This window comes from Xiphias gladius, chromosome 1, assembly GCF_016859285.1.
Source record: "Xiphias gladius isolate SHS-SW01 ecotype Sanya breed wild chromosome 1, ASM1685928v1, whole genome shotgun sequence".
NCBI lineage: Eukaryota > Metazoa > Chordata > Actinopteri > Istiophoriformes > Xiphiidae > Xiphias > Xiphias gladius.
The window spans coordinates 28,413,345-28,434,388 of NC_053400.1; the positions used below are offsets into that span (position 1 = coordinate 28,413,345).

The 21,044-nt window shown below is 38.7% G+C and overlaps 1 protein-coding gene across 4 annotated transcripts in view; it reads left to right on the top strand.

Moving 5' to 3' along the window:
- csnk1g1 (casein kinase 1, gamma 1) overlaps positions 1-21,044 on the top strand; it is a 33,938-nt gene that overhangs the window by 6,982 nt on the left and 5,912 nt on the right. For 3 of the 4 annotated variants that reach the window (XR_005707610.1, XM_040129431.1, XM_040129442.1), the window contains exons 3-12: positions 368-408; positions 1,812-1,881; positions 10,160-10,311; positions 12,293-12,527; positions 12,652-12,737; positions 13,313-13,397; positions 13,580-13,728; positions 13,836-13,943; positions 15,163-15,273; positions 19,239-19,345. Coding sequence is in view for 3 of the 4 variants with exons in the window: in XM_040129431.1 (XP_039985365.1) it covers positions 368-408; positions 1,812-1,881; positions 10,160-10,311; positions 12,293-12,527; positions 12,652-12,737; positions 13,313-13,397; positions 13,580-13,728; positions 13,836-13,943; positions 15,163-15,273; positions 19,239-19,345 (1,144 nt within the window). In the remaining variant the exon portion in view is untranslated. The remainder of the gene's footprint in view (positions 1-367; positions 409-1,811; positions 1,882-10,159; positions 10,312-12,292; positions 12,528-12,651; positions 12,738-13,312; positions 13,398-13,579; positions 13,729-13,835; positions 13,944-15,162; positions 15,274-19,238; positions 19,346-21,044) is intronic. The other variant, XM_040129449.1, reaches the window with a different exon arrangement.

The following is a 21,044-nucleotide window of genomic DNA, read 5'->3' on the forward strand; positions in this document are numbered from 1 at the left end:
GAAGGGTAGACTAAATGTTGGAAACAAAACTGATCATTACAACTCTAATTAAGGTAGAATCTTTTGCAGGGTTGTCCTATAAGACTGCATTATCTCTGGTTACATGTACCTAATAAACAGTCAACTGAGTGTATATTCACAGTAGAGCTGGATAAAAGAAACAAGATTTGATCATTTCTGTCGTAGAACTTATATAAAAGCTTTCATTTATGGACCTTACAAAATTTGCAAGAAGTTTAAATAAAAATTCTTGTCATCACTTACAGAGTTGCTTAGTCCCTGTTGAACATGTTGTAAAGGCTTCAGTGGTGTACTTTGTTTTTAAAAGCCAACTAATGTATTCTTTTCCTTACCTGTCTTATTTCAGGTAAAAATCTCTACACCAACGAGTATGTAGCTATTAAACTGGTAAGTGCACACTTTGTTTCTCTGCTTGACTCCTCAACTCTGCCCATATATAAATTCTTTGCAAAAGAATAAAATTGGTCCAATGCATAAATAGGAGCAGAACTTTTAAATCAGGATCAATAATTTTGATATAGAACTTTCTGGTTATTCATTAACAAAGTCACCTTTATAAGAAAGGGTACGTTGTTTTTTACATGATTATTGTTTGAATAAAGTAGTCAGTAATAATGAAAACTGAAATAGTTTTGTTATAATATAAAAAAGAGACAAAGCAGGATACATAATAAAGCACTCAGTGTTCTTGATTTTTAGAGATCTGAAAGGTTATGTTAAATGTCAGTGCTGCCATTTCCAAAATGATTAAAATTAAGACAAGTACTTTTGAATGTTAGTAAGCTTCAGCTAGACGTACATTGCATGTTTTTCACAGTCCTTCGCAGTTTATGAAATATGACTTGAAATCACTAATGCTCCAAATTAACACTGTGCCAGGGTGGTACAGTAAGATGGTTGTCATAGTGGACTGATCCTGGTCTTAGAGAGAAATGTGAATGAGGTGTAGACGCTCGGCTAGGTGTGTCTTTCCAGTGGCTGCTGCACTGGAAAGCATGACGCCTGACTCATGCTTTTATTGTTGCTCACTAGAGAGTTGTAATTTCAGTATCAAAGCCCACCAAAGCCAAACAGTTTCAGTTGCTCTCACTACTGCATGGTTTGCTGTTACAGAGGTAGTGCTTTTATGCAGTTGATAAATGGTGCACTAAAATGTGTGTTGAGTTTCAAAACATCACTGAACTGGGAATAAATTTTTGAGTTTTGGGGCACTATTGATTACAAAATCTGGGAATGTGTCTCCAGTTCGTTACAGGTCAGTTTCCCACACATTTTATTAGAAAATTATTTCTTGGATTGTCCCTTTTAACTTAATTATTATCAAACTTTTTTTTTCCTATTTATGGGATTTGAGATTTTTCCCACACTGAATGGGATGTTTGGGTAGAGTGCAACTTTGGTGAAAGTCTTTGGAGAGTTCTGAAGTAGGTCGGACAAGAATTACGAAGTAGAGACTCAACCAGGGTTTTCAGAGGAGGACAGAGATGAGGGACCCGTTTTTAATCCCAGTTCACATGACATCATTTATATGTTTGAGTTTTTGGTAGAAGAAAGCTGCCGGTGACATTTAGAAAATTGACATGTTTTTATACACCCTTAAGTGCGAGATGAGTCCTCAAAAAATGTAGACACTTTACAGGCCACAAGAAAATCCATTCATTGTGTTTCTTTACTGATTAAAGATGTCAGTTAGATTCAGTTCTAGGAGTTTTTTCTTTCCACTGTTTTATTCCAGTTTGTGAGTTTACTGTCATTAACTAAGCACTGGTTTGGATGTGTCCACTGTGCAGGAACCAGTGAAGTCCAGGGCACCACAGTTGCATTTAGAGTACCGGTTCTACAAAACACTGGGAACTACAGGTAAGGTCTCAGATTTGTTCAGCACTCCTCGTTGTGTTTTTGTGTGACTGCATGACAATGATTTGACTTTTTTGGAAGATCAGCACAGAAGATTGCATCATTTTCACAACAAGTGATTACTTCACTCAGGTTACATGTTGATATTAGGCCGGGTCAGCGACTCATTTTTAATCTCCAGGACTTTGGGGACATGGGTGTGTGACTGCCTCTGTGCATAGAGAGCGTGTTGAACAGTGACCTTGCTGGAAAACAGACTTACCTTAAGTCTAGGTGTTGTCATAAAGCTTCTTACAGACCCGCAAAACAGATGCAGCAGCTGATTGTTTTTTCTGATTGACTGATCAGGCATCCTTGTTTTCCAGGTAGAATACGGAGGATATGTTTTAGACTATATTTGCGGATGTTACATATCTCAAGTGCTGTGTATCTGCAATGTCAGTGGTGTTCTGACTGCATTAGACTCAACATGCACATGTTCACTGCCCAGTTCTGATTGAGCTAATTACAACTTAAACAAATCCGTATTATTCAGTGTGTGACACTGGCTTGGTGTTGCTCTGTATGGGTTTAGTTTGGGTGGGTTACAACATGTTTCTAGGTACACTAAGTGGATTTTTTTTTTTTTCAGGCCTACACTGCCTGAAAACAATACTGATCAGAGCAGCGTTTTGGAATGGGAAACCAAAACAATTACTTGAAAGATGCTATAATCCCTCATAGAGCTGAGGGTACCTGCAGAGGGTTCATCACTGCACCCAACCAATTTCACATTACACATAGTCATTTGACCCATCTTGTTTTAAAAGTATTAATCACAGGTGTTTTAAGGTGATGCACATGTGAGGTTTGACCTTAGTACGTGTTTTTATCAGACTGAAAGAATGCATTTTAATTTGCCAACAGGGCTATATATGTGCCATAAGAAGCAGGCTTGTACAATGTTGTGGTGCTGCGTGTAGCAAAGGAATTTACTTATTTTGAGTTGCCCTTTAATCTCTCTATTGTTTTTACTAAAAAAGATCCAGAAATGCTTGACCTCAGTTGAATCACTGCATGAGGCTAAACCAGATTGTCAAAGATCAAGGCTAATACACATCGCCAGATGTTCTTCAATTGCGTTATAGGTTTAATATGCATGCTATAAAATTGTGTAGGTATCAATCGACCAATAACTTCCAGGTAATTTCAGCCAATATGGCGGCAGATCATTTTCATTTTAGTGTTTACTAGTGTATATATCAGTAGTACTGTAGTACTCCTTTATTACTTCTAGTGGTCAGGTCTAAGTGTCACTCAAGCCCAAATCACTTCAACCGAAATCTCTAAAATGTAGTTGTACCTGTCACAGTATATCCTGCAATCCCTTAATTTAAAAAAAATAATTGTTCTAATTGTTGTTTTACCTTTGTTCACGCATGATTATCAAGGACAACAGTTTCTCCCCTCACTATCTGGTTCATGGTGTTGAATAGTGATGTCAACACTGACATAACTGTATTTGTCTTTTTCTAGATCCTCGTATGTTTTTTGTTTTTTGTTTCTGCTTCTCTTCTCTTAACTCTGCTCCCCAGAGAATTTTTGTTTGTCATAAAAGCTTTGTCAAGGTGGGCTGACGCATCCCCATTACAGCAACCACTGACAAGAATCTTGTGAGGATTGAATGACTGCAACGGAGGATTGAATTAAGGGCAGACATTTTTAGTCTTGGTACCAGAGGAAATGGGTGGGAACTGTAGAAACAATGGAACAATAGAAAAATCTTTTTTTTTTTTTCTTTTTTTTTTAAAAATTTGTTCACTGCTCTTCTGGTAAAATGGGTAAAATAATAATGTATACTTAGTGGTGATAGTGACATGAATACATCTAAACTTGAGCCGTTCATGAGATCAGAATTTGATCATAATGGCTGTGAATGTATTAACCAGTGGTGTTTCTACAAAACAGTGATGTCGCAGCGTTACAGTTTAGGGCTGGTCTCATTCATGGTTGGCATGGAAAATTAAAGCCATGTTTTTGTGATGTATGGTCAGTGATGTGCTTTTTGAAGTTCTACATGCGTATAAGATAACTGGACGGGGAGTATAATGGCTATTGTTTTTGCAAAGGCAAGGGCTGGAAAAGGCCAACTGTGCGGAAACTCATTAAATATTTAGAGAGTAGGTCTGCCTCTCTTAGCACTAACCTGCCTCTGTCCTCTCCTCCAGATGGGATAATGTGACCTCATTTCTTCTTGGCTGTGTGCTGTGCCATATTCCTCGCAGCCAATGTGGTTGTCACAGTGTCTGTGCGACAGGGTCTTTATGAATTAATGTGGTTTGACTCGGATGTTCAAGCAGGTGTTGTTAACCAATCGTCACTGGATATTAATGAGGATGATTCAATCAGGAATCGAGCATCTCCTTCCAAGTATTATGTGAAAATATTGGTCGGAGCGATAAGAGTTGCAATTCTGCTTTTGGCTTTTTACAAGTGAGCAGACTGAGGCATTACTGCGCGAAGGACAGGATTGTTTTTTAAGATCAAGAGGGTTTGTTCAAGGGTGGGTGGATTCCGTTGAGCTATTAAAAGTATTGGCAGCCAGTCTTCATCATGAAACACTACACCAGCTCTGTAACCATTTCAGTCGTGGCACAGCTTGTCAGATTTTAAACACATGTAAAGGAAAGGCCAGAGGTCTTATCCTGGATGTGTGTTTGCACTAATGTGAAAACATGAATCATTGTTAAGAATAGGATACGAGTGGGGGGAAAAAAAGTCATGGTGAGAAACTAGAGAAATTTGGACATGAAAGTTTACAACCCTATAGTCTTATCAGTCATTAAGATAGAAATTTCTGAAATAACTGCATCAACTGAGACTTAAACACAGTTAATCAACATGTTTCTAGCAATTGTGAAAAAGTACTGATACGTTACTTCATTCTGTCCACATTTATTTCACACTTCTCCTGATGACTGCACATGTAAAAACTCCACTATTTTAATTTAAAAACAAGAAAATCATCTCCATTCAAATCGAAGAATTGACCACTATCTTTCAGGTGCTACGTGACAACTCAATTGTGTTCTGTCATTGTGGCTACAATCACATCATCAGGACTAAGGGTTATGCCATTTACATTGCTTTGTTAAACATGATCAGGCATTAAAATCATACTGGTTACACAAAGCTTATGTCATGCTGTTGATTGATTGAACAAAACAGAATTTTTCTATAGCTCTCTTCCTGCATAGAAAGATGGTGTAGATTGTCTACCTCAGTGTTACAGTATAAATACACATCGATTTCTTTTAACTTCAGTTTTAAAGTGGAGCAACCCTTACAGCTACTTTCAGACACAGTTGCAGTGCAGTTTTATTGCATTAACCATATCAGTGATATGCTCATTGATGATTTCTCCAATCTTGACCAAAATGTAATAGAATTCATAGTTAATTCCAGATTAATTTTGTAACAATAAAAACTAATTGCTGGTTTTGCAGCTCTGCAGCTCATAAAATGCAAATGAATGTAACAAATGGGGACAGGGCTCAAATGAGGGATTCAATAAATGAACAGTGACAATCAACAGCATTTGCAGATTTATGGAAAGCAGCTGCTAAACTGAAGCAAGCCAGCAAATATGTCTGTCAGAAATTTCAACTGGTAAGCTTGATGTTGATTTGAGCGTAGAGCTGAGCAACCAATCACAGCCTGAAGCGATAGTGCAGGCAGCTAATCAAAAGTGGATCAGCACAGTTCACAAAACTTCTTGTGACCCAAGAGCGGGCTGTATTCCATAAAATAATAAGTGGCATAAAAAATCTGTAGAGTCGCTGCAGAACCAACATGAGTTTTTTTTTTTTTCCTCCTCCTAATGCTACACCCCCCCCCCGGTCATAAATTTACATAGCAAAAATCCATCTATCCACCAATCTCTAAACTGCTCATGCTGTTGTGGGGCACTGGAACCCATTGCAGCACACAGTGGGTGAATAACGGGGTACACCCTGTACAGGTCTATCACAGGGCTGACAAAAACACACACACATTTATAGTAAGAAAAACGCATTCACACTCACACCTACAGTCGGTTTAGAGTCACGAATTCACATAAGCTGAGTTTCTCTGGACTGTGGGAGGAAACCCACACAGGCATGAGGAGAACATGCAGACTCAGCAAAGAAAGGCACTAAACAGTAATCCCATCTTAATTTCTGTGTCAGACAAGGTTTTTTCCATAATTATTAAAACACGCACTTGATGTTTTGCTGACATGCATGCAGAAATGTCCTTGTTTTGTTTTTTTGTTTTTGTTTTTTTAAAATCTTTCTGTAATACATTTGTAACATTTTTGTTGAGCATAGTCCTTGTGTGGTGGCATATTGTGGTGCTGGCATTAAACGTGTTACGATACACAGTTGCAGAATAAAATAGGTCAACAAAATATTGGTACCAAAGAAATCAAATATGACTTCGAGCTCATTTCTACAGCCCTCTTCTTTATCATAGTGATGGATAACTTATCAATAACAGAACAACTTCTGCCACGTGCTCAAAATAAAAAATAAAATAAAACGAAGCTCCAAGCTCAGGACTGGTCTCGTCGAAAGTTTTTCAGAGTCCAGACAAAGATCTGGTCCTTGACAGCTGGTTGAAAAATTGCAAACATAGAAACCGGTGTGCAGGGAGATTTGAGCGTGTGCCTTTCAGTTGGGCTTAGAACCAGTCATATTCATTCATCACACATTCATCACATTCCGCTTGTTCCCCTTTTGTTCTAAAGGACTGCAGCCAGCACCTTATTATATTACAGTAATGCATAGGAAAATGTTTTTGTTTGTTTTTTTAGTTTTTTTTTTTTTTTTTTTTTAACTCAGGACTGGCTGTTCTATTCAGTGGCTGAGAGGCCTAATACATTTGTGAAGAAAACCTTTTGTAGTTATGATTTTATACCACTTTATTTTTTTATCACAGACCTGCTGCTCTGGGTAATGATATAAGTATATATGATATATCTTGATCCAATATGTGTATTTTATTAAATAATACAACTGCATAGTATGTATACTTAGCAAATCTTGTTCAATAAAATTAGTGAAGCTACTTCTACGATCAAATATCGTTATGTCTGTAGAGAGATTATGTCTGTATGTTTGTGGACCCAATACTGAAATTCAAAAGCTTATATAACAACCAGCAGCCTTTTAGAAGCATAGTACCTGCCTAATCTTGCTCTTATAAAGGCAAGTCAACCTTTTTTTCACCCAGTGTTCATTTACTCACTGAGGCATCCTGTCTGTGTGGTTATTTTGTCGAAACTGCTGTCTTTGTTTGTCTTTGCCACATGCCCTTCACTTTGCTTGCAACACTGTAGACCAAATCAGTACTAAACCCAGGCATTGCTCTCATTAATTTTAAGAAAATTGGATGAAAGTAGTCAAAAGTGGTACCCACAAAATTGGTAGCTGCCATCAATGTTTGAGTCTTCCTGTACAATTAGAGTCTACTTTGCAGCACAGGACACACAGATATTCAATCTCTTATGGGGATTGGTTTGCCATAAACAGTGATGGTTCTGCCATGCATGGTTTTCCATTGCTAGTAAAAAGCTTGAACAACGTTGTTTTCAATTGAACAACCGTTTATCCACTTATTTACAGCATATCTCCAATCTGACACATTTTTAAGCCTCCCACAGGCACCCAGGGTTTCAAGGCACTCATTCCTTTGGTACAATTAGCAACCCACAGAACTGCATAATGGTGTCCAGAAACACAGGATGGAGCACAGCATGACTCCTACAAGCCCATATGCTAGCTGACAGCAGTTACGCCACCTATCTCACTGCCGTGTATTACCCATTACCCAGCTGGCAAGTCAAATGTTTTTAGCAACGTATTCAATATAAATATGTTAAGGTAAAAACATCAGGATTAGTATTAGTATTATCTGATTATCAGTCACTGCTTAAATTACTTGAGCAGAATAATAACTTTATGATGGCAATTTGGTCCCTTCTCTAAACTTGACTGTGCCATCTAATTTCTTAGAGTGATCTCCTTTGGCAAGGCACACAGAACACAACTCTTCAAGCTTGTAAGAAAACACAGATGTAAATATGTTAAGGTCAGAGCCAAAACTGACTAGATCTACAATAGGGAAAGTACTAAAAACTCTTACAGCTGCTCCAATCAACATTTTTTTGTTTAAAGCACATGAAATAACTATATGTAATGTGAAAGGTGTTGCACTATCCACAGAATAGTATCTTTTAAATCTGCAGTTCTCCTCAGCTCTATGAGTGCTCTAACATCAGGACATTGTTTTGGTTTTACAGCCGACAACTGAATTGTTTTGGTTCGCTCTCGCCGCGTTCTTCAACTCAGGTTCCAGCGCAGCAGGCAGCTGTTTTCAGTAAAAAGCTCTGATTAAATCTACTGCACACATCTTGCCCGGCATCGAATGACAGACAGATGATAGACAGACAATTAGCAACTAGCGGGTGAACATAGTTGAGCATTTAGTAGGTAAAAAGCCAGATATTTTCCTCAGGAGTAGTTGGAGACCCCAACAAAGCAAGAAATGCAGCAAATATTTGACTTACACTTGCCAGGTGAAACACAACTTCCAATGCATGCCAATGTCACACTGTGTCTGCTGCATGTGTAAAGCAGCGTGCAAGGAACTGTTTTCCCATAGCAACTTTATTAGGTGATATGTCAGTGTTGTGTCTACGGCTTGTTATATCGTCTCCAAGTTGCCAAAAAAAATCAATGCAATGTAAATTCATTCAAATTTAAATTCAAATTTGAATCTCATCTAAATAGACAAAAATAAACTCAACATAAATATACGTGCAGTATATAGCACATACACATACATCTCCAAGTGTGTACACAAAACCAACAAAGCTACTGTATATACAATAATACTACTGTATCTCCCAAAGAGTTTTTTAATGTCAAAATCCACAGATACTCAATATGAAAGGACTGACTTGAGGATCGGGGCCATGAAAAGCAATCAGAACATCCCTACTTTTTGTAACTTCTACACAATTATGTATTTCCAAGGACTGAGCACAGCTTAAGCAGTCTGATAAAAGCAAGGTCTGTATGATTAAGCGCCAGCATTTCTTTGAAGTTTCTTGCGGAAACCTTTTTAACAGGACTCTTGCTAGCAGTTAGCAAGCTCTGAATCATGCTTCCCCGAAGGCAGTTAACAGTTTGACCTGATTTCTTGTTCTTTAAAACCAAAGTTCAAGATTTGGTCATGAATAAAACAAAGTATAGGTTATCACCAATCACAAATAATTCGAAATTAATGGGACTTGTATGTGCATAAAATTTGAAATCCTGCAGAACATTAGGAATTTCACACTGTGTGTGCAGGATTGTGTGGCTTTTGTTTTAAATTTAGTAATCCCCTTTGTGTAGTTTTTAGAAAATTTCATTAAAAACTGCAACAATTCACACCCTGCCATCCACTTACAATATAATTTTAGGCATTAAGCTCTCATTCTTTTCTAAAAGTTTAACAGTACAAGGAGCTTTAATTTCCAGATCGTCAGCATTACAAACAACCCATATGAAGGAGTATAAGGGTCAGAGCACAGGCCCTACCACTATTACTGTTATGTTAGACTGACCACACACAACTAAACTGCACTTTGACAAGGAGTAAAATAAGAGCCAGGGTTACAGATGGAAGGGATTTTGGAGCAATTATAGAGAGTAGAGCAGGGAGGATATGATTCAGTTGGGAGGCTGAGATATGAGGCAGTGAAAAGATTAGTTTTCAGCCTGCTGTAGAGGAGTGACACAGATGTATTTGCAGGCACTGTGTTGTATTTTAGTTTAAAGTTAATGTTTTACCTAACAGCTTTCTTTGCTCTCTGTCCTCACTAACCTTTTGGTTCCCCTCCTCCTGTCTGTCCAGTTTGAGGCATTGGACTTAACTTAGAAATATCATTAGTCAAGGGAGACAGCAATAATAAACACTTGCCCACCCTAACTCTCAGAATTCCCACTAGTTTAAAAAACTGACAAAACCCGAAGGCATATTCTTCTTTTTATTATCTAATAATTAGTATTTGCTTTTCCTCCTGACAGGTTGCTATTAACTATCTAAGCTATTAACAGTGATCTTGTTTATCTTTGATGCACTTGCAAATCCATAGTTAAACAATAAAGACTTGGGATTAATTAGACAAATGTGAGGACAGGTACAGCTGTGTCCACGGGGCTGGGATTTTAGTCTTTCATAAGTCTAATTTCTTTCGTCCTGTGTTTTTTAGCAGAAGGCGTGCCCCAGGTGTTTTACTTTGGGCCCTGTGGGAAATACAATGCCATGGTTCTGGAGCTGCTGGGCCCGAGTCTAGAGGACCTCTTTGACCTTTGTGACAGGACCTTTTCACTGAAGACTGTGTTAATGATAGCAATTCAGCTGGTGAGTTCAGAGCATTATGTGACACATTAAATTGTTTTAAAATAGCTTCTACTCACTTATTATGACAAATGAAATGTTAGTATTTGAAATTTCTATGGAAAAAAACAGCCAACAGACCAAATGACCAAGCAGTGACTGTAAAGAAGAAGAAAAAACATGATAACTGTAGTTCAGTGGAGTGCATGGTACAATCAGCATAGTTTACATTGCCACAAAATTGTGCAACAACATAGTCACACTATACTCAATATCCTGTGAGTAGGAGTCTCTTTTTAGAAAACCGCTATTTTCAGTAACTGTCTGATTAATTCTGATCAACTACTTTTCCTTGCTGTCATGATGCAAAGGTGAAACTCAACACTTCCTGCAGAGGTTGCCAAAAAAAAGTGATTTTAAATGTGTAACAGATGGAGTAAGTATGAAAAAAAAAGTTTCCTCAGTTGACAACTAGACTTTAATCAGTTGACAGCTGAACGAAACATGAGATTTGGTTGAAAGTTCTAGAAAAAGCCAGTAAGTCAGATTAGTGTTTAGGATTTTTTTGTGTCAAACTGTTGAATTAACTTTGATGTTCAAGATGGAGGAAGTGTTGTGTTTCCTTTAAAACCAAATAACAGAAGCAGCATATTGGCACGGCAATGGAGAGCTACTAAAATTGGATAAAATATAAAATTGGAAAATAGAAATACATAGCGGTCTCAAATAATGGACTGGATCTGTTGATGAGGTGGATCAAAGCACTAAACAATATCTGAGATTTTACAGTAGTTTTAAATATGTTCCAGAAGGTATAGTACAAAATTAGTTATACTGAATAAACTGCCCATATAGCGTTACAGTGTTTGCAGGAATAAAATAATGTATAAGTTGTTGGACTGAGGTCCTGCCTACAGACCATCTGCCCGTAGAGCAAGTGGGAAGGCGGGGTACCTGTCTCCTTTTACTCGGTCTGCAAATTGTCAATCTGTCAGTATAGATGTACTGTACTGAAGCTGTCAAAAAGAGCAAGTTTGAGTAGCCCCGTCTTTCTAGGTGCCTCAGACATCTCAAAATTTCCAACGATTCATTTTGTCAGCACAAAAACTGCAGCTCTTTATTTATTTATTTTACAAACGAGTGATTCCACAATGAGTGAAATTACTTTTTTCCCCCATTGTGTTTGAGCTGATATTCTTACCGATTTACAAATCTCTTTGCACCTATGAGCACTTGGTTAAAATTTCTCATCTATAAACATTGTCGTTCTGATTCCTGGTGCTTTCATTGTCCGAAGTCCCAGTGGGATGGTTTTGCATCTCAGTTAGTGCCTTAAAATTCTGGCTCAACATCAACAGAGGCTTTTGTTGCGTGATAGTAACGGGTCGCTGCGGTAGCCGTGCAGCATGGTGCTGAATTTTATAAAAATAATTGGTTCCCTGGCCATGTGTTTTTGGTTGCACGATTCATGTCTTTAAGCCGGTCATTATGTCTTTGAAAGGGTACTCCAGCATTTCAGTACTGCACTTCCATAAAGTTGGGGACTTGCAAGAGACGGATTTAAAAAAAGAATGGTCAAAATTGATATCGCAGAGTACAGGACATCCTGACTTTTACTCCTTAGTATGGGTGAAACACTTGATCCTACCTTTCTCATAATACAACTCAGTGACATCTTTCATTAGACCTTACCAGACTTGACAAAGCTCTCTCCAGAGCCACAGAAGACACGATACAACTGTTTAAACAATCGTGACTAGTAAACTGATCTTAATGTGTACAATCGTTGCAGTGCCCCAATTAATGTGTAACAATATTGAAATAAATGACTCAGGACCTAGTGTATTTAAGATGCTCTTGAAAAGACTTGTGCAGCTGAAAAGTCAATTTTGAGTAATTTTGACATTTTGATTCCCACTTTGCTGCCTTTGTGGCCCGGTTTGTGATTATACCTGAATTTGTTAATGTTTCTTTTTGATGACTGTGCTTTGTTCTTCCTTGCCAGATTTCTCGAATGGAGTATGTGCACTCTAAAAATCTCATCTATAGAGATGTAAAACCTGAAAACTTTCTCATTGGAAGGCAAGGGAATAAAAAGGAACACATTATCCACATCATTGACTTTGGCCTGGCCAAAGAGTACATTGACCCCGAGACCAAAAAACACATTCCATACCGGGAGCATAAGAGTTTGACTGGCACTGCCCGATATATGTCCATCAATACACATTTAGGCAAAGGTAGGTTTAATTTCATAGCTTTGTTTTGGCTCAGCAGTGTTTTTTAAATGTTTCTTATGTAAGGTGGGTTGGCAGTTAATTCTCGAAGTTTCTCAATATAATCTTATCAAATCTATTGATATAGAGCAAAGCCGGCGAGATGACCTGGAGGCCTTAGGCCACATGTTCATGTATTTCCTTCGTGGGAGTCTACCTTGGCAAGGACTAAAGGTACGCCAAGTACATGGAAGTAATCCAAAATCTGTTACAGAATCAGGTTTATCTTATGTAGAAAAAACATTCACCAATGAAACAATAACACCTTTTAAAGCTGCCGTGATTTCACGAGAGTCTGAAACTTTAAAATCATAATGTGATAATCAGATCCGTATCCTTGTTTTATTTTCAGTTGTTAATGAACAATTTCAGAATGTGTTCAAAGTCAGTTTTTGCATTAAAGCCCCAATTCATTATTATTGCAAATGAAAGAAATGGAAATATAAAGATTTAAGTTATCGATGTTCACTTCTCCCCATTGGTAAACTACAACTCAGTCTAAAATAAATATTAAGAAAATGAGGCCACAATTAAAGAGAAATGAGAAGCGATGGTATAAATTGGAAATGAACCAGTTGTCACTTTAGTGTAATCTAGTAGACTGTACAGTCAGAATTTAAGGTTTTCCTGTAACCAGTCTGTATTAAGAAATAAAAACATATTAAGAATTTGTTTTCATATCATTCTGATTAATGCTCATTAGACATCAGAGTAGGTTCATATGTCTTTCTGTTTTGGATCTCCTGCAGGCTGACACGTTGAAAGAACGATACCAGAAGATTGGAGACACAAAACGAAACACTCCCATTGAGGTCCTCTGTGAGAACTTCCCAGGTACACTGACGATGGGTATAATTTACTTGATCGTGCTGTAAAGCTTGAAAATGATCATATGGATATTGGCTGTGATTTAACCAAAATAAAATGCTTTGCATTGGCATCCCAATACACAATTGAAATTATGTTAACCATGTTAAAGGTTAAACAATTTGTTTTTCCTTGTGTGTTTAATTCAGAGGAGATGGCCACCTACCTGCGATATGTGAGACGGTTGGACTTCTTTGAAAAGCCTGACTATGAATATCTGAGGACTCTGTTCACTGAACTGTTTGAGCGAAAAGGATACACCTTCGACTACACTTACGACTGGGTTGGCAGGCAGATAGTAAGCACCATATGTTAACTCTTAACGGATACGTTTAATGTCAGTGAACCAAGTTTCCGCCAGCTGCTTCACTGTACAAGCATTTAACTGATTATTATTCCCCTCAGCCAACACCAGTGGGGTCTGTCCATATAGACTCTGGAGCTTCTGCCGTCACGAGAGAGAGCCATCCGCACAGAGACCGGCCCTCACAGCACCCACCTATTAGAAATCAGGTACGCCAAGTTTTGTTTTTTAAGTAATGGGCAAGTGTGTGTTTTATGTCAGACCTTTGTTCCAGTGAAAGCAAAGGACACCGTGCATTACAACCTGAAATGTATATGTGATGTAAGCACATATTAGTACCATCCCCCAAAAAGTTAGTCTCAGGGTGACCCTGAACCTGACCTGAGAGGAACTGTAACTTGACATCCTGAACAACTCAGAATTCCTTATTTGTCGGGTTCTCATCATTATTTCTGTGTATTGTATGAGTGTAAAGCATTTGGTTTTTGAAGAAAGACAATTACAGTAAGAAGGATTTGTCACTTCCATTCTGATGCAAACAAAACACAGATTCATGATTTCCAAACCATTAATCCCAATTATCTCGATATTCTTGTTTGGGACAAATTAGTGTGCTTTTTAATTATAGTGGCCGTGGACAAGTATTTCAGACCAGAAATTGAAATTAATTCTGCTGATTGACAGTAGCCCACAGAGTTGACGATGACTGAAATATTGCTTTGCAATCATTCACATACTGAACTGTACAAAATTGAAATGACATGGACTAAGAGATAGTGAAGGAGGAAATGTTTGATTTCTTTATCAGATGGAACAGTTGAAACCACTAGGAAATGTCCTCAAGTTGTCAGTGCAAGTGTGTTTCATTAATGGTATTTCTGGCCAGCATTTCAAAGGAACTGCAAGTCACCCTTGCATATGTTTTAGTTTTCCATTTGCGGTTGCCTGAAAGGCAAGTTTCAGAGCTAGGGTGTAAATTCTTGTCTTGTTTTTGCTTCATATAAGGTTTGGGTGAATAACAACTTCTGTCAGTGATTTCCCTCCTGACTGTACTCAACATTTTGTTTGTGTTTAAAAAGGTTAAAAAACCGTGTTGAATAATTTAGGTTTAATTTATATGTTATTTAAGTATAATTAAAGTGAGGCCAAAGTTTGAGATTTAAGAGCTTACCTCCATTTGACTTCAGACTCATTAGTTTCTGGTTCAGTTCTCCCGCTGAAGCCTTGCTTTGATTTTGATTCACTCTTTTATTTTGTTACGTTTTTTTCTTCTCCATTTCTCATGCTGCTTTGCATGTTACCTGGCCTCGCACACCCAAATACCCATCTTTCCTAATGCAATTATTCCATCACCCCCCTCCCTCTCCCATTGCAACCCCATTCCCACTTCCCCTCCCATCACTGATGCCACCCCCGACTCCTGAGCAGACAGCGGTCTCAGATCGACGAGGAGCATGGGAGGTGCAGCCCACACGCCAAGCAAACTCCTCCTATCTGACCTCCCACCTGGCACCGGACAGGCACGGGGGCTCAGTGCAGGTATACACCCCTCACCTGATCAACCAACAGCCCCCATCCAATCTCTATGGAGTCAGATCTGTCTCATAGGATCTAGTCCAAAATAACACTAACCTGCAGATGTGGCCTGTAAATAAGAAAAGAGCACAAAGGCTTTTCTATTATCTGTAAATCTCTTTGTAGATTCTGCATTTGCCAGAGAAATGTCCGTTTTTTTTTTTTTTTTTGGATTTTGGGTTGGTTAGCCTTGTTTTGTTCAGAAATGAGGCAGAGATTTTATTTATATTTCAAGATAAAAAACTAACAATACTCAGGTTCATCATACTCGGTAAAATGCTCAATGATCAACTCGAAATATTTGGAATATTTCTAACCAGTTCTTTGTGAAAAGTTTAGGATTTTCAAATGGTGAGTTTACATTTCTGAAGGAAGTTTTGCTTAATTTTGTTTGCCATTATTCATTTAAGGCTTTATACAATTTAAGACATACTTTCCAGGTTACACAGAAGAATTACAATTGCACTGTCAACCCTATAAACTTTTTTGTTTATAGGGTTGGTATTTTTTAAATTACTGTCCCCATTTCTGGTAGACAAATAAATGTACAATGATAGATGTCAGACACTTTACCGGGACATGACATTTGCTTTGTTTTTTAGCCTTGTGTGAGACAGATCTACAACCATATACCTCCCCCACCCCTTTACCCCTGGCTGGGAAACGTTATTTTTCTGCACCACCATATGCATGTCATCTGGTGCCACCCACCCCAGATGGTGAAATTTTGATTTAGTTCTATAAATAGCAGCCTTGGTTGTGGAATTTTGATCTCAGGTCCTACAACTCTTCATGGCGCTTGGACATTCCTTGCAAGATCAAGAAGCCTCTTGCATGGCAGGGTGACCTGGCTTAGCCGGCTACGTGCATGTTCTTCAGTCGTAAAAGGTCAATTTGCACTGAGGCACACAAAAACACATTTAACAAGAATTATAATGCCGTTTCTTCTACAGGTTAATGGTAGATCAATCAATAGCTATTTTTGCATACTGTGATTTTTATATTTGTCTGTTGGCTGACCATGTTTTTGTGTTCTAGAGCTGTTGTTTGATTGTTTATCTCTGTCATTCTAATTTGTAATGGTCTTTTTTTTTTTCTATGTAGTATGGGTATATGGGCTGCAAAGTGACTTTAAAAAAAGCCAGGAAATGATATAGTTTGATACAGATCAAATCAAGTCTATCAGCCCCTTCCAGATATAAAGATACAAATGTTAAAACATAAGTAGCTTCCCTTATTACACCCTGCTTAGAAATGAGTTTTAGACAGAGAAATGTATCTGAGGCCAGCGTTTTCCCATACATTGATTTATTAGTGGTGGTGCACAACAATATCAACATTGACTGCCACAGATTGATTTTTTTTTTTTTTTTTGGAGCAATTTTGGGTTGGTTAGCCTTGTTTTGTTCAGAAATGAGGCAGAGATTTTATTTATATTTCAAGATAAAAAACTAACAATACTCAGGTTCATCATACTCGGTAAAATGCTCAATGATCAACTCGAAATATTTGGAATATTTCTAACCAGTTCTTTGTGAAAAGTTTAGGATTTTCAAATGGTGAGTTTACATTTCTGAAGGAAGTTTTGCTTAATTTTGTTTGCCATTATTCATTTAAGGCTTTATACAATTTAAGACATACTTTCCAGGTTACACAGAAGAATTACAATTGCACTGTCAACCCTATAAACTTTTTTGTTTATAGGGTTGGTATTTTTTAAATTACTGTCCCCATTTCTGGTAGACAAATAAATGTACAATGATAGATGTCAGACACTTTACCGGGACATGACATTTGCTTTGTTTTTTAGCCTTGTGTGAGACAGATCTACAACCATATACCTCCCCCACCCCTTTACCCCTGGCTGGGAAACGTTATTTTTCTGCACCACCATATGCATGTCATCTGGTGCCACCCACCCCAGATGGTGAAATTTTGATTTAGTTCTATAAATAGCAGCCTTGGTTGTGGAATTTTGATCTCAGGTCCTACAACTCTTCATGGCGCTTGGACATTCCTTGCAAGATCAAGAAGCCTCTTGCATGGCAGGGTGACCTGGCTTAGCCGGCTACGTGCATGTTCTTCAGTCGTAAAAGGTCAATTTGCACTGAGGCACACAAAAACACATTTAACAAGAATTATAATGCCGTTTCTTCTACAGGTTAATGGTAAATCAATCAATAGCTATTTTTGCATACTGTGATTTTTATATTTGTCTGTTGGCTGACCATGTTTTTGTGTTCTAGAGCTGTTGTTTGATTGTTTATCTCTGTCATTCTAATTTGTAATGGTCTTTTTTTTTTTCTATGTAGTATGGGTATATGGGCTTCAAAGTGACTTTAAAAAAAGCCAGGAAATGATAGTTTGATACAGATCAAATCAAGTCTATCAGCCCCTTCCAGATATAAAGATACAAATGTTAAAACATAAGTAGCTTCCCTTATTACACCCTGCTTAGAAATGAGTTTTAGACAGAGAAATGTATCTGAGGCCAGCGTTTTCCCATACATTGATTTATTAGTGGTGGTGCACAACAATATCAACATTGACTGCCACAGATTGATTTTTTTTTTTTAACAATTTCAAATGGGTAAAATCTTATTGATTGTAGAGCTGCGCACAGCGCATTGATCTGCTCAGCCCCTCCCTGCCCTGCTCTTGCTCATTGACAACAGACCCATCTGCGAATAGCCCCCTCCTCGCTGTGCACACTCTGAATCAAAACATGATCGTGCGCAGGAGGAAGGATTGTTGTTGGCTTTTCCCCACAGTGAAGACGATTAGCAAAGACACAATTTTCAAAGACTCAAAATGGCTCATCCTGAGCAGGCGCAAAGACAGTCTGGACAGGAGGTATTAGCGAAATAGAGTACCTAGAGACTTAAGAAAACACACGTGTGAAAGCTGAACAGTCTGACCAGTGTGATTACCCATCCAATTCATTTGTTTTGAATATTTCCAGGCTTCAAACAGTGCTGCCGTGGCAGCTGAAGCAGCAAGAGAGGGTCAGGAAGGGATAGCTGTAGCTAATGAAGAGAGAGATGTAGGACAGGAAAAGGAGGACAGCAGCCAACATGCTGCTTTGGGAGAGCCAGCAAAGGCAGAAGCAACAGGTGAGATTGACAGCAGACACAGACAGAGGAGGAGGACAGCAGCCAATAATAGCTTTTTATATAAGGTCCCCCCCCCCCAAAAAAAAAAAAAAATGTCGTGGGAAACACTGAAATCAAATATAAATCTATCAGGTCCTTGCAGATATGAAAGTACAAATGGTAGAAGATAAGTAACTTCACTTATTAAACCCTGGATAGAAATGAGTTTTAAACTGGGAAATGTAACTGAGGCTGATAGAAGAGACGATTTTTAAAAAAATTATAAACCTAGCAGAGTGAAGCTGCAATAAGTAAACGTATTTATCTACATATACCTGAAATAACCCAGACTCGCTCAATTTGGTGAAATCCTTATTTTTCTCTCTGGTCCATCACTGTCAAGGATGGATCTCTGTACACCGGAGAAGCTAAATGTGGATTAAACGTCTCCATTTTACCGATTTTTCTGATCACTACGTTTCTAGGCTTCTCAAACTCCACCCACCTCTTGACGTTTGGGACTAACATTTTCAAATTTTTAGTTTTCCAAATTTTCTGTCAAGTCCCTATGTGAAGGATTTGAACATTTCTGACTTTGGTGACTCCCAGTTATTGGTGTGTTGTTCTTTGCTGCTGTCAGACACGAGGAGACAATAAAAGTACAGTGAAGTGGTAAAGTAACATTCATGTCTTCTTGTTATCCAGAGCAGCTTTCTGTTACAGCTGTACCTGTTTTTTCACATTCACGTTTCGGCCAACATGCTAACTTGAAACTCTTGTGTGGATTGATACAAACATCAGTGGGTTGATCTGAAGTAACACCCGTGTGTGCCACAGGTGGTCAGTTCGACAAACGGGGAGCTGAATGCAGATGATCCACTGGCAGCTCATTCCAACGCTCCGATTACAGCTCAGGCAGAGGTGGAAGTGGTCGACGAGGCCAAGTATGTGTCATACACCCTCCACACCTCTCCTCCATGTCCATCTGTCGCTTCCTCTCTTTCCCGCTCTGCCTCTCATCCTGTCTCTGTCTCTCTCGCTCGCTCTCTCTCTCTCTCTCGCTCGCTTGCTCGCTGGCTTGCTCTCTCTCTCTCTCTCGCCACCTTTTGCTATGCTGTGGAATTGTGACAGCCCCCACCCCCAGCTGTCATCTTGCTCCTGCCCCTATTATCTTCTGTCTGACTGTGTGGGTTTTTGATCTTGACTGCTGACTGTCCCTATGCTTTTCTCTCAACTTTTTTTTTATTTTTTTATTTCAAATTATTTTTAAAGAAAGAAAGCCGATGTAGATGAACATCTCATTCAGAGCTCATACAGTATCTCATACCTGAGGCAGTCGGCCACTACACAGGCTACACTGGCAGCCACGGAGTCCCTTTAGTTTCTAATAGCCTGGACATCTGAAAGAAGTACTCCACTGTTGATCAACCTGGTCACCATGTCTTTAGCGGTACCAGTATTGGTCAATGCAATGCAGTGTACGGTGTCAGCAGCCAAATGAGATCACCCCACATTGTCCATGTGGTAACTTAGTCACATTTATGAAGATGATTCGCACGAGGTCATCATTTGTGACAGTCGTTTGTTTTTCTCTCACACTGAGAGGCCAACATGACGAGAAAAAAAAACATGGAAACCTCTGTTGTTAGCATTGGTTTCGTTCAGTTTATCTAGGAGCTGGTGGAGCCAGCCAGAGAGCTATCGGTGCTATTCTTCAGCACCGCGAGCTGGAATGATGCCATGCTGCACGGCTGGCCGCTCACTATGCAAAAACCTTTGTGCCGCCAGAATTTCATGAGGTTCAGCTGACTGAGAAGAACTGAGTGGAGCTCTTCTGGGACACACGGCTCTGAGACAGAAAATATATAAATGGAGCAAATAAGGATTTTGTGGTGGTCGGATATAAACAGCGAGGCCGATTATTGTGATATCCGACAAAAATGATAAAAGTACAAACAGTACAAACAGAGGAGATTTACTTACAAGTTACAAAAGTACTGAGGGTTACGCATGCAAAGACACTTAAAAATAGTGCTTCGTCTGTAGTCACCAGTACAACCACACTGATGTTGAGCAAAACATTTTTTTCTAAGACTCAGCTTTGATTGAGAAAGGAGACCATCCTGACTTGTCTGCGGTCAGCTTTGTTACCAAGCAGGACCACAATAGTGCAGATCAGCCTGGGAATTCCCTGTTGTGAGGCTGCAGTGGAAACATTTTGAGTCTGGCGCAGCTAAGACTGACTATACCGGGACAGTTGAAAGACGCTTGGACGTTAGGGTGCAAACTATTAGCTAAGTGGGCCTAGTTAGGTTAGCAAATGTAGCTGGTAGGCATCACTACTGGTGGTGGTACATCTGAATGAATACTAGTGCTTAACTCTCGGCATAGAAATATAGAACTATTTCTGCCCAGGTGACAGGCCTTCCTCCTGTTGTCTCCATTCACGCACTTGTTTGATATGATGATTGGCGTGTTTACTGCCAGTCTCTTTAATACCTAGTTAATCCTGTTGATGTTTGATATAAGAACATGAAGTAAAATGTCTGATGCAGTTTAATTAATGTTTTGGCTCTTAAATCTTTCATTCATAGGCTGAAATTTGCTTCTCTGCTTCTCTGAAACGTGTGTATATATAAACAA